General features: G+C 45.2%; 1 protein-coding gene across 4 annotated transcripts in view; it reads left to right on the forward strand.

Moving 5' to 3' along the window:
- ncoa2 (nuclear receptor coactivator 2) overlaps positions 1–14,734 on the forward strand; it is a 133,312-nt gene that overhangs the window by 101,513 nt on the left and 17,065 nt on the right. For all 4 annotated transcript variants that reach the window (XM_088919174.1, XM_088919176.1, XM_088919173.1 and 1 more), the window contains 5 exons: positions 83–1,385; positions 8,089–8,284; positions 10,369–10,545; positions 12,510–12,719; positions 13,507–13,639. In XM_088919174.1, coding sequence (XP_088775300.1) covers positions 83–1,385; positions 8,089–8,284; positions 10,369–10,545; positions 12,510–12,719; positions 13,507–13,639 — 2,019 coding nt within the window. The remainder of the gene's footprint in view (positions 1–82; positions 1,386–8,088; positions 8,285–10,368; positions 10,546–12,509; positions 12,720–13,506; positions 13,640–14,734) is intronic.

A 14,734-nucleotide genomic window follows, 5' to 3' on the forward strand; every position in this document is an offset into this window, starting at 1 on the left:
CTCAGAGTGGCCAATACATCAATCTCTCCAGTGAAACGGACAGGGTCTTCTTCCTTATCTTTTACTCTTTCCCGTTTCCCAGGGAGCAGCCCGTGTGCGGGATGAATCAGGACGTGGCCGGGCAGGGCATGGGGAAACAAGTGAATCCAGGCACCCCTATGACTCCTCCAGCGCAGGGAGGCGTGCCCGCTGGGGTGCCGGGCCAGGACACGACTATAAGCAGCAATACTAAATTCAACGCCATGGGTGGCCTGCAGGACCACGCTGGAATGGGACAGATGTCCAGTAACAGGTTTGGGTGCCAGGGGGCCATGAACCATACGCCTGGCATGCAATCAGCCACTCCTCAGGGTAGTAACTATGCACTCAAAATGAACAGCCCCTCACAGAGCAGCCCTGGCATGACCCCCGGGCAGCAGAACTCCATGCTCTCCCCCAGGCACCGCGTCAGCCCGGGCATGGCCGGGAGCCCCCGCGTCCCCCCCACCCAGTTCTCCCCCGCAGGAAGCTTGCACTCTCCTGCAGGGATGAACAGCAGCACAGGAAATAGCCATAGCTACTCCAGCAGCTCCCTTAATGCACTTCACGCCCTCAGTGAAGCCCACGGGGTCACTCTGGGCCAGTCCCTAGCATCGCCCGACCGGAAGCTGGGGAGCGCGCAGAGCTCCCCCAGCACCGCCAACCCCCACCCCCTCGCCAAGCTGGGCAGCTCGGACTTCAAGGAGTCCTTCGGGCTGTTCGGCGAGCAGCCCCCGCCGGAGACGGCTCAGCAGGAGGGGGCCGGCCACCCCCCCGAGCAGAAGGACAGCGGCGAGACCAGCGCGAGCCAGTTCGGCGCGGGAGACCGGACGCCGGACCCCCAGAGCCGGCTCCACGACAGCAAGGGCCACACCAAGCTCCTGCAGCTGCTGACCACCAAGTCCGAGCAGATGGAGCCCTCTTCGCCGCTGGCTGCCGCCGGCGGAGACCCCAGTAACAAGGACTCCATGAGCGGCGGCGCCATGGGGGGCAGCCAGGCGGCGGGACACGGGACCTCGCTCAAAGAGAAGCATAAGATCTTGCACAGACTCCTGCAGAACAGCAGCTCTCCCGTGGACCTGGCCAAACTCACCGCCGAAGCCACGGGGAAGGACCTGAGTCAGGAGGGCAACGGCAGCGCGGCTCCCGGCTCCGAGCTGGGCGCCGCCATCAAACAGGAGCCGCTGAGCCCCAAGAAGAAGGACAACGCGCTGCTCCGCTATCTGCTGGACAAGGACGATCCCGTCATACAGGATAAAAGCATTAAGCTGGAGCCAGGGGAGGGCAAGATGGACACCTGTAATAGCGTGAAAATCACAACTGTGAAGATTGAGAAGCAGGACCCAGGCTATGAGAGATCAGAGCAGGTGAGCCTCTCTTTTCGTTAAGCAGCCTTGGAAACGAGAATCTCATGGCGGCACTGTGCCTTTTCTGTTTTGGTTTCTGTGCTTTTTTTTAAAGAGAAGAGCGGTTGTTGGAAATGCGTTGGCCCATACCGACTGCTTGGATTAAACGAATGGGTGCAGTTCGGAAACGTTTCGCTCACCATAAAAAATCTTAGCCGATAGCTCGGCAGGTCACGTTGGCTGTGGTTCAAGCCTGCACCAGCCTTTCTGAACATCTTCTTTGTACCAGTACTGGATGGGAGTAAAACAGCCCAGCCTTAACTCCTCTCAGGTGGGAGATGTAATTATCAACTGCAGAGTTTAAGGATAGAAAACGTCTTCTTTGTACTGGATAATACCAAGTTTTTCTTTCTGTAATACATGCAGTCTAGATGTGTGTAGACAATGATCAGCTCGCTGAGCTAATTCTGACGGCAGAGCTAGGCCTCTTTATGGAACTTTGTACAGAATCAAGGGGTTCTCACATCGTATTTACAGTATATGCCAGATACTGTATGTAACTGAAAAGTGCTACAGCGTAAAGGAGGAAATGACAGGTTTTCCTGTAATCTAGATGAAGTGAATTGATAATTGTCTTGGCTGAGCAAATGCTGCTCTACATTCCTGAACTTGTTTCGGGTTTATTTTTCTGTAGACCCGGGAAGCATTCTGATGGCGTCGTGAATCCGGTGACAGTTGCAGTTCAGTTCAAGGCAGATCAGCTGAGCTACTGAGCAGATTCAGTAATAATGTACATGATCTTCTGCAACATTCTGGAGTTGAATTTACTTCCTCTTGAGGACTGTATTTCACTGTTGAAGTACCTGTAATCTCCCTATTGCACATTGGTTTTGAAATTCACCGATTTAATTTTGCTCAGTATTCCCTTCTCACTGCTGGGCCTTGTTCATTCTGATGAGGGCATTTCAGATTTCTAGCTGCTTTCAAGCAGTTGATTCAGTATGAATTTATGGGCAAAGTAATCTTGAATTATTTTGGAAATGTGAAGAAATTATTAATGCCAGTAGAAAAAGCTGGAGTGGCTAATGATTAATTGTTGGCATGTTTTGTGATGTTGTGCTTTAGCTGTTTATCGGGGGCTTAATTCTTGCAATGCTTCACAACAAACCATTTGAATTCCCTTATATATTATGTTCAGATTACTTCCAGCTTTTGTCCCTTAAAATTGTATATTATTTTGCTTTTAGTATACCTCTTCGTGGATTTTCAGGGCCTTGCCATTCATTTTCGTTTAGTACTTATGCAAAACATCCAACACATTGCAGGACAGATGCACAGACACGCAGACACGCACACACTCACACCAGGGCCACTTCTCCCACAAGCCACTTAACCTATCAGTCTGTCTTTGGACGGTGGGAGGACACCAGAGCACCCGAAGGAAACCTGCATGAACACGGGGAGAATGTACCATGCAGATAGCAACTCAGGTCTGGAATCGAACCCAGGGCCACAGCACTGCGAGGCTGCAAGGATGCATATTAATGCCTGGCGCATGTTCTGTTAGCTCATTTCACTTTCCACATCTGCGGCAGGACTTGGTAATTAAATAAGAAGACGAGCCTCAGCTGGGTTTCAGTTGTTTTGAGAAGTGACCTCTGCAGGGAGGTATGTCTTGGCAATGTCACGGTCACTTCCCCCACGACGTGTCTCAATTCTCCCCCGTCCCGTGCAGCACCAGCCTTGCTTTAGAAACGCTTTTGCCTGTTTGTGCTGCACTTTAATGTAATACTCCAGCTTTTTTTTTTCTTGGTGGTTGTGGTGCAAATCCTGGCAACATCCAGTGGAACTGGAAAGAATATAAATGTATCCCGGGTACTAAAAGGAGTCCTGGTGTTTGTGCACTTCTGTCGCATTGATACAGTAAAGAAAAATGGTGAAAACCTAAGGTATATGGAAAGGGGCTGTGACCCTTGAAAAAGGCAGGCGCTGTTCACAGTATTTGGGTCTTAGCAGCATTGTTGGCAAGCTTTCTAGGTTTGGCACGTCTTTTGAATGGTAGAATGAGTGAGCTTTGAAACCTTATCTATTGTAGAATAATAGACAAATAAAGACACGCTGTGTTTAATACTGTCATGCAATTGCTTACATTCCTAACTATATTGTACTGTCAAAACACCTTCCTGCTCCCACCTGTACAAATGTCAGTATATTTCATACAGCATTCCGGTTGTTGTAGCCTGAAAAAAAAACAACGTTTGTCCTCTTTTCCATATGAGAAATATTGAATATCAAAGGTGTTGCAATGAGAGTTACAGCTGAATATTTTTCACATGCCTCGTCAGGATTAGAAGGAGAGGAAATGTGAGATGATTGAAGAGAAATGGCTGAATTCCATGGGGGTGATGCTGGCTCTGTAGTCACGTAAAAATCAGAAGTCATTTGCTGACACATGTCCACACTGCAGGGATGAGTATTCGTGGATGACTGTGGCGGGTTATTGCCAAAATCCTTCATGGACCCCCAGGTCTCACTGACTGAATCCCATCACACAGATGCTTTCCGAGTTTTCTTTAGGTCTTGTTTTACTCAGGTGGAAGTTCAAGTTTGATTGACTAAACCAGTGATTCCCAAACTGGGGGCACAGTTTTCCCACAAGGCCATGGGAAAAATGAACCCATTTTTAATGTCAAACTTGGCTGAAGAGCACGGTTTATCAGATACATTCAGTCACCTCTTTAGCATCTGTCAGAATTGTAAATCCAAGCGTTAAAAAGCAATAGAGCAGATTTCAAGATTTGCTAGCACACCAGTGTCTCCCAAGAATCGAGACAAACGGGTTTGTAGAGCTTTTGCATTTAAATACATTGCTAATATAAATTGAATGATAACTGTTATTCATTATTCAATGTTCAATACTCATTCAAGTGTTTTAAATTATTCCTAAATTATACCTAAATTAAGGGAGAAATCTGTTAAAGTAACTTTGTTCTACTAAATTAAAGGCTCTTTCTGTGTTTTCCAGCTGTCTGTCTCCCGGTAATCAGCAGTTATTTAGTCTGCACTAGATTCCAGTCTAGTGAGAAGTATTTCTTTTCAGTAGTGTAATGTTTTTTTTATTATTCACTGTATTGATGTTTAATGGTGTACTTGGGATTAGTGACCAGCATCAGGCTTTACCTCTGCTGGAGGGGCTGGTGAGGCCAGTTAGTGGCTGTGGTGGAAAATGAAAGCTGTTAGACGTACTGTAGGCTGATTAGTTAGTTCAATGAGGATGTCAAGTGGTAAGAACTAAACACAGAAGACCGAATCCTATACAAACATTTTTGTCGGGGAAAAGAGCAGGGCTTTGTAGAATTATGATCAAAAGTGTTGTGAAAGTTGAGATGATCTGTTGCCTTCGCTTGTCGTTTCAGCCTTTGTGTGAACAGTGATTTGTGCAGTAGAATGCCTCTGTGTTTTGCACAGCTCTGGACTGTACCTCTGGGTGCCTACACAAGTATTTTATTAAAGACAAGGGGGGCGTGACCCCGATCAGAAGAGATATGCCTTGTGGAAGCTGTCAGCAAAAGCTTTAATGATGTTTGCACAGCTCCTGGAAAAGTTCTTGCGTTTTGGAAACAAAGGGCATTTGTTCACCACGGTGAAGTTTTTATTATAGGATATTCCTGTTTATCCAATTACAGTAGCTGACATTTCTTTTTATTTTTGTGCTAGAGAACCATTCACTGTGACAGAAGTACCTAATATGTTTTCTAAGTGTCAGTGCATGCCTAGCCTTAAAATAGTTTAACTTCACTTCCTTCAGTACACATGGATAAGTAATGGTACTGCACAGCTCATTACAGCACAAGCCTTTAACAGCGAAACATTTCAAGTGTACTGTACTGATGCGTCCAAACAAGTTCCACAGGAAATAATTTTAACATAATATTGTAATTGTGGATACGTCTAACAGCTATAGTCATTGTGCTATTATTATAGTGTGAAGTAACTCGGGAAACAATTTGGTTCAGTCTGAACTATCCAACGGAAATACACAACCATAGCCATCGCATCTACACAGTATTTCTTGAACTTTGAAAAACTGCCTGTTACTAATACGTGAAATATATTTATTTTATGGTAAATCACACTGCGTAGGAACTGCCAGAGTGTGGTAGTGGATTATCATAATCATACACTCCATTGACTTTTAATTCAAAACATTTGTGTTGCATTCAGGCCGATACTGATATGACCAAACTGTGGTAGAGAATCCACCTGCCGTTTTCAGTCTCTTTACTTTTAACTCTTTAGCTAAGTAAAGACAGATAACGAAAAGCTCTGAACAGTAATTCCCTCAGGCGTCCATTACTGAAACTCCTTGCAAAAAACATCTTTGCTGAAAAAGAGAAACTTGAGGGGGGGGGTGTAAACCTTCCTGGGCTTCTCTTTTCAATCGTCTCCTTTTGTCCCTTGCTCATTTGAACCCGGATTTCGGTGAGTGCCTGTTCTGCCTGTGTGGTAATGGTAATATGGAAGCCCAGTGGCAGAGTGCTGTGAAACAAATCGAACATATGCTGCTGAGTCTGTAAAAGCATTGCGCGCCATGGATCTCAGTTTAACATTCACCTCTCCTCCATGAGCACGGTGAAAGTCTTGTCCAGAGGGAAGAGAGCCTCCTGCTTACGACACCACTTACGTTATCTACGCGGTGTTCCTTAGAGGTTTCCCATCCCAGTACTGACCTGGCTCAAGCCCTGTCCCAGCCTTGCTCAGCTTCTGAGATCTGGTGCTGCAAATCACTTGTTACTGTGTGATTCTGCTGTAGACCAAAGTCAGTGATAATAATAATTCCTTACGCTTGTATAGAGCTTTTCTGAACACTCCACTCAAAGTGCTTTACAGGTAATGGGGACTCCCCTCCACCCCCACCAGTGTGCAGCCCCACCTGGATGATGCGACGGCAGCCATAGTGCACCAGAACGCTCACCACACACCAGCTCTCAGTGGGGAGGAGAACAGAGTGATGAAGCAAGTTCAGAGACGGGGATTATTAGGAGGCCGTGATTGGTAAAGGCCAATGGGAAATTTGGCCAGGACACTAGACACCCTTACTCTTTTTGAGAAATGCCCTGGGATTTTTAACGACCACAGAGAGTCAGGACCTCAGTTTTACATCTCATCCGAAGGTTGGCGCCTTTTTAACAGTACAGTGGTCCCCATCACTATACTGGGGCATTCAGACCCACACAGACCGCAGGGTGAGCAGCCCCTGCTGGCCCCAATAACACTTCTTCCAGCAGCAACATTAACTTTCCCAGGAGGTCTCTCATCCAGGTACTGACCAGGCTCACACCTGCTGAGCTTTAGTGGGTTGCCTGTTGTGAGTTGCAGGGGAGTGTGATGTCAGTGGATCTGTGCTCCTTTGTGACTGTAATGTGGGATCCATATAAGTTATTCAAAATTCATTAAATGAGCATGTCAGTTTTCTTTTCTCCATTGTTGCTGTATGCCCTGTTAACAGTTCTTTCAAATGTATTAATAAAAAACAAAGGCTGTAATACTGCAGTGGTTCCTATAATTTAGCGTATGCGAATAGGAAAATGTCCTGTTGGTTATTTTTTATTTAAAATATTGGTATTGGGCAGCACAGTGGTGAGCATTGCTGCCTCACAGTGCTGGGGCCCTGGGTTCAATTCCTGGTCTGCTGTCTGTGTGGAGGTTGTATGTTCCTACTGTGTTTGTGTCCTAGTTGTACCATACATCAGCATTGTTTAGTACCAGCTGTTTTTTATTGCAGTACTTCATCAGAATCGGGCATCTACAATTCATTTTAATACAAAATGGTGCAAAATATGAAATCCAATTTGAGTGAACTGTGCAGCAAATAAAACTGTGATAGAGGATGCAATTCCTGTGTGGTGTTCTCAAAACAGTTTTTTTTTCTGGTCATCCTTTTGCAGGTTATTTGTGATTAATTAAACTGCATGCTGTTACCATGTAAAACGTGTAGCGGCAGAGTGCTTGTTACTGTGTAATGCTTTGAGTAAGCTCCTTTTCTCTGCAGAAATGCTGGCCTAGTTTTCTGTGACTCCATTTCAGAGATGATAAGCATTTCCATATTAGCACTGCAGTTGATTTACTACATTCTATATTAGGACCATATTCTTGATTTTTCGAGTATTTCACTGTCAGTACATTTTTTAAGCCTTTTTGAGTGCCTTACATAGGGTTAAATATGTGTATTTTCTTATTAGGACACTGTTACCATAACTAATTAAGGCAGAGGTCAAGGTCATAGGCCGTCACTGTATTGAGGCTTCCCAGCCCATTCCAAAGGGGAATGTTTAATAAAGAAATTAAAATACAGTAGAGGTCCTTATCTAAGTTTTATATTCAATTTTTTCCATTGTTTTTTTAATGGCAAAAGAGAATTATGTACTTAAGTAATTTAATTGTAGAACTTCCATGTTTTAACAGTTTTTTTTTATTAAATTGTCTGCAGGAGTATACTTATTTGGATATATTTTAAAAAAATGTTAAAGCACTTTGTGAAAACAAAGTCCTAACGTTCTAAAAAGTGAGACCTCAGCCCTTTCCCCTTCTGTCTCTCAGACAAGTTTGTAATATCAGTCTCCAAACTTCTGTCCCCACTTTGTTGCTTTGCCTGTGGGGTTTCCAGCGGTTGTAGTGCGTGTTATCGGCTCTTGATGGTCTTTTCGGTTGTCTGTGTTTGCAGTCCAGCGAGCTGGACGACATCCTGGACGACCTGCAGAACAGCCAGCCGCAGCTGTTCTCGGACACGCGGCCCGGCGGCCTGCCTGCTGCCGTGGACAAGCAGGCCATCATCAACGACATCCTGCAGATCACAGGGGAGGGCAGCCCCGTCACGGCCCTGGGGCAGCAGAAGCACTTCCCTGGCATGGCTCAAGGCAGTAAGTCCACGGCTGTGAGAAAGGGGCAGTGTAACATGGACCAGTGCGAGACCTCCAGAAACCCTGTTCAAGTATAAGTAGGGAGCTGCGTCAGCATGCATAGGCTGCAAAGAACAAGTAAGGGTTTTTTCCATGCTGAAAAGAGGAGAGACAAATTTCGGCTGTGTGTATGAGGTGATACCTGAAGAAGGCTCCACAACCAAAACACCATGTCTCTTTTCTTTTCAGCATGGAAACAACCCTTACTTGTTTGTATCATTCCTATTGTTTTTCACTCCTCTTGTCAGATTTCCAGATACTTTAAGCGTAGTCCTTAAATTTGACAACGTGAGAGCCGCTCTTAAGATAATTCACTTGACCATTTGAACTTTTCCCAGGTGTAAAGAGATTTATATCCTGCCTGCTAATGGTCCTGAAAGACAGGATTTCAAGGGCACCATATTAAGAACAGTTTTGTTTTTTGTAGATAGGGATCTGTACAATCCAATAGGGGGCACTGGGGGCGCCTCATACATCTCCTGTTTCTTTATTATAACTTTCAATTCTAGAGCAGCAGGTCATTGATTCCTAACAAGCTGTCATCTGGTGGCAGCGTGCGTATGTTGTTTTTCAGAGGGCTGGAAGGCTTAAACTGTTTAAGAGAGCGTGACCTAAACATCTTCCCATTCAGAAGCAGACATGCAGGTTAAGTCACTCATGCAGTGAAAGAAAACTGCTGACTTATCAAGCAACAGTTTGAACCTGCACACGCCAGCGAGTGCACATGGCGGCTTTGTTTGTTAATAAACACAGTGATACCGGCATTTCCCCACCTCACTCAAACACACGTCCTGTAACAGAATTACTCAAACAGGAAAGGGGGCGTCTTTCCAGGACTGTTTTAAAGGGGACTTAACAGAGGGTGTTGTGTTTCCTCTCCGCTTCAGTTTTGTGCTTCTTACCCAGCTCCAGAGCCCAACTGCATTATTTATTGTTGAAGCCTGAATTCCTGTTTATGGCAATGGCTATAAAACAAATGAATGTACAGGCTGGATCTCTCAGATGATTAGAAAAATAATCGCTGTTAGTCTTGTTACAAATAACAAATTGTTTATTTTATTAATCATGTTGTTGTTGTTTTTATTAATGGAATACCTTTTTAACTAAACACATCAAGGCTAAAAAGTGAATTAAAGCCCTTTATTCCAGTAGTTTGATATAATAAGGGTTTGAATGGGCAGTGTGCATTGGCTACAAAGGAACAAGTAGAGCTTCATTTCATGCTGAGAAGGAGAAAGGATAACAAACTATTTCAGCTGTTGAGCCTGTTCAGGAGTCTCGCACAGCAGAAGAAAGCTCAACAGCCAAAACCTTTTGTTTCTTGTTCCTACTTTTCAGCATGAAACTAGCCTTTACCTGTTCGTAAATACAATATTGACCAGAATTAAAGTGTTTAATATTGGATACGTAGCCCTTTTTGTCCTGTTGTCAGGACAGGACAGTAGCAGGCTACCAAACACTGTTATTTAACCTGACACCCTGGAGATTTTCAGATCAATTACTTACTAGTTGTAGCTACAAGCTAAGTACGGGCTTCTCCAAGTTGAAACCATTTTTAAAGTTCAAAGTTTATTTATCAAATGCACATCAATACAGCGTACAGCAGTAATTGCTGGCAACGAAATGTTTTTTTTTCCGCAAGCTCACCAAAGGAAATAGAATAAAAATTCCATGAGTAAAAAGTTACAATATAAAATGAAATAATAAATAATAAATAACACAGTAAGAATGGAATAAAATAGGATAGAATAAAATTAGACTCAGTATGAATAGCACTGCGGTGTGTCCAAGGTGTATACCAAGGTGTATTATATCCAAAAAGTGCAATATACAATATGCCAAAGCTTAAGAGCTGCATGCTGCCCTTCGCTGCTCTTCGGCCCTTAAGCTGTAGTAAATAACCCCTGGGCTCCGGGCCCGAGATGATTTCAGACCCAGAGAAGCTGGGGAAGACGGGTGTGGGTTCCTGTGGACGGTGTCCCACGGCGCGTAGGTTTGAGGAGAAGAAGTAGCAGCAGCGTGGTAACACGTCTCTCCTCCGGCAGACTTTAACAACCCCAGGGCCGGCCAGCCCGGCCGGGGACCCCCCTCCCTGCCAGCGCCTGCATCTTCGGGACCCTTCCCCCCCATGAGGAACAGCAGCCCCTTTTCGGTGGCGTCCCAGCAGGGCATCATGACAACCCAGGGCATGGTCTCCAGCCAAACCAGCCTAGTGAACCCAGGTCAGTGCCACCAGGTGCCCAGGGGCCCGGAGTCTGCAGAAAAACAAAATGTAAGGATTTGCTGTGCCAGTTGTTATGGTAACTGTATTAATACACGGCTTATTTAGAGATGTCAGTTTCGATATTTCAGGAAAGCTGAACAATACCATGGAAAAGGTTTAAAACACAGGGCATTATGACTGTTTCCCACTAGACAGCACCTCTGTGAGACTCTGACAAGGTTACAAGTAATTTCTGTAAATCTCATGTCCTAAAGGTAACACAAAATGCAGAATGTTGTGACCAGCTTAATTGAAAGTCTAAAAGTCAGTCAAAAGTCAAAACAAAAATTCATATGAAATGACATGGGCGATGTAGTGGCTCCGTGGCTCAGGATCTGCTCCTGTGGCTGGAAGGTTGCCCGTTCATATCTCACGGCCGGCAGAGGAATCCCACTCCGTTGGGCCCCTGAGCAAGGCCCTTAACCCCTACTGCTCCAGGGGCGCCGTATAAATGGCTGACCCTGCGCTCTGACCCCAAGCTTCTCTCCCTGTCTGTGTGTCTGTGTGTCTCATGGACAGCAAGTTGGGGTATGCGAAAAGACAAACGCCTAATACAATAAATTGTATATGGCCAATGAAGTGATCTTATTAGAATTAATGATGTAATAATTTTGTTAATTTTTTGTTGTGCCCGTTTTTTGTTATTTTTAATATCTAGTATCTGTTGTGCTATTAAAAAGTGTCTGAACAGACTGAAAATTGTTAGGGATAAAAAAAATCAATTTTTAAGTCACTCTTCCACCATAGTGCACTGATGTTTTTATATCGCTGACACTAGCAGTCTCATTTGCTTCTAGCTCTTGTTCACTGTAAACAATAAACACAAATTGTTTTAGCTCTTACTCTTTCATTTTGCCTGGCATAGCACTTGCACTGCATTATCAGCTAATGTTGACCTGACACTCATTTTATTAATTTTATTCCTGTTTTTCCTTGCCTGTAACTAAATGTCATTGACACATTGTAAGTTATTTTGGATAAGGGTGTTTGCTAGGCAAGTCATGTACAGTAGAGAAACACCCCAAATAGAAAATTTAGATGGAACAATTTTTTTTTTATTCTTGCCTATAAATTTGAAATAACACTTTCTTTTCTTGGCACACTCTTAAACTAGACTTTCCTTAAAAAAATGAAAAGATTTCTGCAGTAATCTGTAGTTCCGAGGAAGGTGTTTTTGAAGCTGCGCTGTGAATGGACATGTCACTGCAGCCTGAGGCTGTCCGTGCGGTGCCAGTGGGAAAAGAGCTGTTTTGCGATTCTGTGCTCCACTGGAGGAATGAGGGGTTTCCCCTGGTTGAGGTTCACCTGTAACAAACGCACGTTGGAAAGTTCCTTTCTGTAATTTCCCTTTCTGTTCCTCTGAGTGCCGGTTTCAGACTCTTTCAGCCTTACCGGCACCTCAGGCTGATAAAAACACAGAAGCTCAGCCCGGCCCTCCTGCGGGCTGAGACACCCCCCTCTTTTCCCACAGAACGGAACTTCTTTTCGAATCAGGTCTTCATTAGAAAATCGGCTCTTTCACACGGCTCCCTCGCGTCTCCAGTATGCGCGCGCCCGCGCCCGCGCCTTGTTTGGAAATAAATGCTTTGACGTAGGGTACAGCAGAAGTGATTCATTTCCTGAGGAAGGAAGCCCAGGGGTTAACCCTTGCCACCAGCTGCTGCCTCTCATTCCTCGGCACTCGTGGTAGGAGACGCAGCTCCTCCTGTCAACAGCTTGGCAGCAGAATCCACTCCCCTGCCGCGGTGTAGTCGCTGGGATGCCCGCGTACGGCGACACAGGCGCCCCCTGCGGCGCTGTGCCCCAGGGCCCCTAGCTCGGCGCGAAGCCCTCGGGCGTCTGCGAGTTCCGCCCGCGACTGCGCTTCTGGAGGATGAGCGGCCGGCCGCGTTCCAGCTCTCACGTCTGTCGCTTTGCCTGCAGTGCCGCTGGGCAGCAACCCCTCTAGAGCCAGCATGCAGTCGGCGGAGTGGGCGGCCCAGGGCCCGGCGGTCAGCAGCGCCAGCGCGGGCATGCCCACCTCCCTCGGCCGGCCGCTGCAGCAGGGAGGGGGCTTGGTCCGGAGCACCACCCCCGGGGTCCCCATGAGGCCGAACAGCCAGCCCGGCCCCAGGCAGCTGATGCAGATAATGGGTAAGACTGAGCCTGAGCCTGTGCCACACAGGGGCGGGCATCCTCTGTCAGCGCGGAGACAGGAGCTGAAGCACGCCGAATGCTGTGTTGTGCTTTGTCGTCCTTTTAAGCTGAGATGAAAAACTAAAAGCAGAATAATGGAGTGACACCGTTTTAAAAAAATACCTTCAGTGCCAAATGCTTGCTGCAGGTGTCACTGGTGGTGGACGATAATGTATTTATGTAATCCTATGAAACTAAACTTGAATGAACCTGTTGCATGGTTACAGATCAGGTCTTTAAAATGCCAGTGTCCTTAAAGGCTGGTTATCTTTTTATCAGAAGCCACCTGCTGTACAGGTGTACTTAAGCGATTCCGAATGTTTACTGGTGTCGTGCAGTTTGGACATGACTGGGGGTTTTAGTTAATGTGCTTGTGAATCAAGTCCGCTCTCTCTAAGAGCTCAGGGAAACCACTGAGGAAGTCTTTCAAAAAGTGTTAAAAAATTATTAGCAGTTGCATTTTATCTTTGATCAGTTCAGTACTCAGCATGTTCTTGCATGACTCGTAACAACTGTGTTTACAGAAGATTCCTTGAAGGCAGTGTGGCAAACCCTTGAGCTATATAGTATGCAAATCTTTCAGAAGTCCTACGCTTCAGAAAGGAAAAACAAAATCATTAATGTTTCTGTGTTGAGTGTGCATTTGCTCTTTGTAGAAAAGGCCACAGTCTTAGTGCATTGTGCTGAGCGAGCTCGGGTTTTCCTGTGCCCTAACTGCCCTGTGCCCCCATGTGTTTCTGTGAAGGACCACAGTCTGAGCTGGACATGGTCATGTCCGGAGCAGCCTTCTCCCAGCAGCAGGCGCCACCCAATCAGACCGCCCCGTGGCCTGACAGCATGCTGCCCATTGAGCCGGCCCCCTTCGCCAACCAGAACAGGTACCGCCCTCCCGCCGCGCAGACTGCGAGCACAGCAGCAGTGCATGAATGAAGACGATCTGAGCCTGCGGGTGATCTCTTGTGTGTTAAACATGAACAGTCTCTCTGGCCGTGTAATTTCTCCTCCACAAGTACCCTCCCCCTGTATGAACACATTTCCTGCGAAACCAAAAGTGTAGTAAGAATGAAATGCGATATCTGAGTGTACGGAGAAAAGGATGTGCTTTCAGCCGAGTGCACCAAATGCGATCGGGAATGTAAATACTTTTTACAAGACGGGATCTGCTTGTTAGTACTGCAGGATCATTGTAGAGCAGTGTAGTTCGACCATGTTTCTTTAGAGTACTGACTCTTGATTGTGCTGTATAGTACAGATTACCATTTTAATTACAGCTACTGTAACTACCCCTTAATATTATCACTAATAGGAGACTCAGTGGTATTTCTGATGACTGTACTGACTGTTCTTAAGCAAGTCCCTGATCACCCCTCTGTATTTCCCGCAAACTTAAATGCAATAATAATGTAAAGTAAGAAATTTAACTGTTAAGAAAAGGTGTTGAAAGTGGATGTGATAGAACCAGCTAGTTTTACATAAAGGGTGAGACCTTTAAGTTGACATAACTATTTTCAAGAATTGGTTGTTTTTTGCAGGGAATAATTATTCCACATCTTTATAAGAGGAGAGAACTTTTATGTACCTTCTGTTTGTAATAATCAGAAAATGATTAATTTCCAATCCCAGAGTTTAAAGGATGAAGAGAGGAACTTGGAAACTTGAGTCAAATGCAACAAAGCAAATTGAGCAATTGTAAATTGTTAAACTCCTCAAAAATGCAAAATTGCCCTCATAATAATGATGTGTGTATATTTGAAGGCTTTGCATGAAGAATGTATTTTGCTGGTTATTTCAGACAGTTACATTGGTTTGAATTTCACATATTCACAAATTAATCAGATTATAATAATATTTATACTAATTAGTAGGATACACCTACTACAGGAAGACTACATAGTTTTGTCTGTTTTAAAGTTTCAATTATGTGTACTGTATGTAACCATATACCAGTGATTCCCAGTAACAGTCAGTAGCTG

The sequence above is a fragment of the Atractosteus spatula genome, chromosome 6 (genome assembly GCF_055471065.1).
Source record: "Atractosteus spatula isolate fAtrSpa1 chromosome 6, fAtrSpa1.hap1, whole genome shotgun sequence".
Lineage (NCBI taxonomy): Eukaryota > Metazoa > Chordata > Actinopteri > Semionotiformes > Lepisosteidae > Atractosteus > Atractosteus spatula.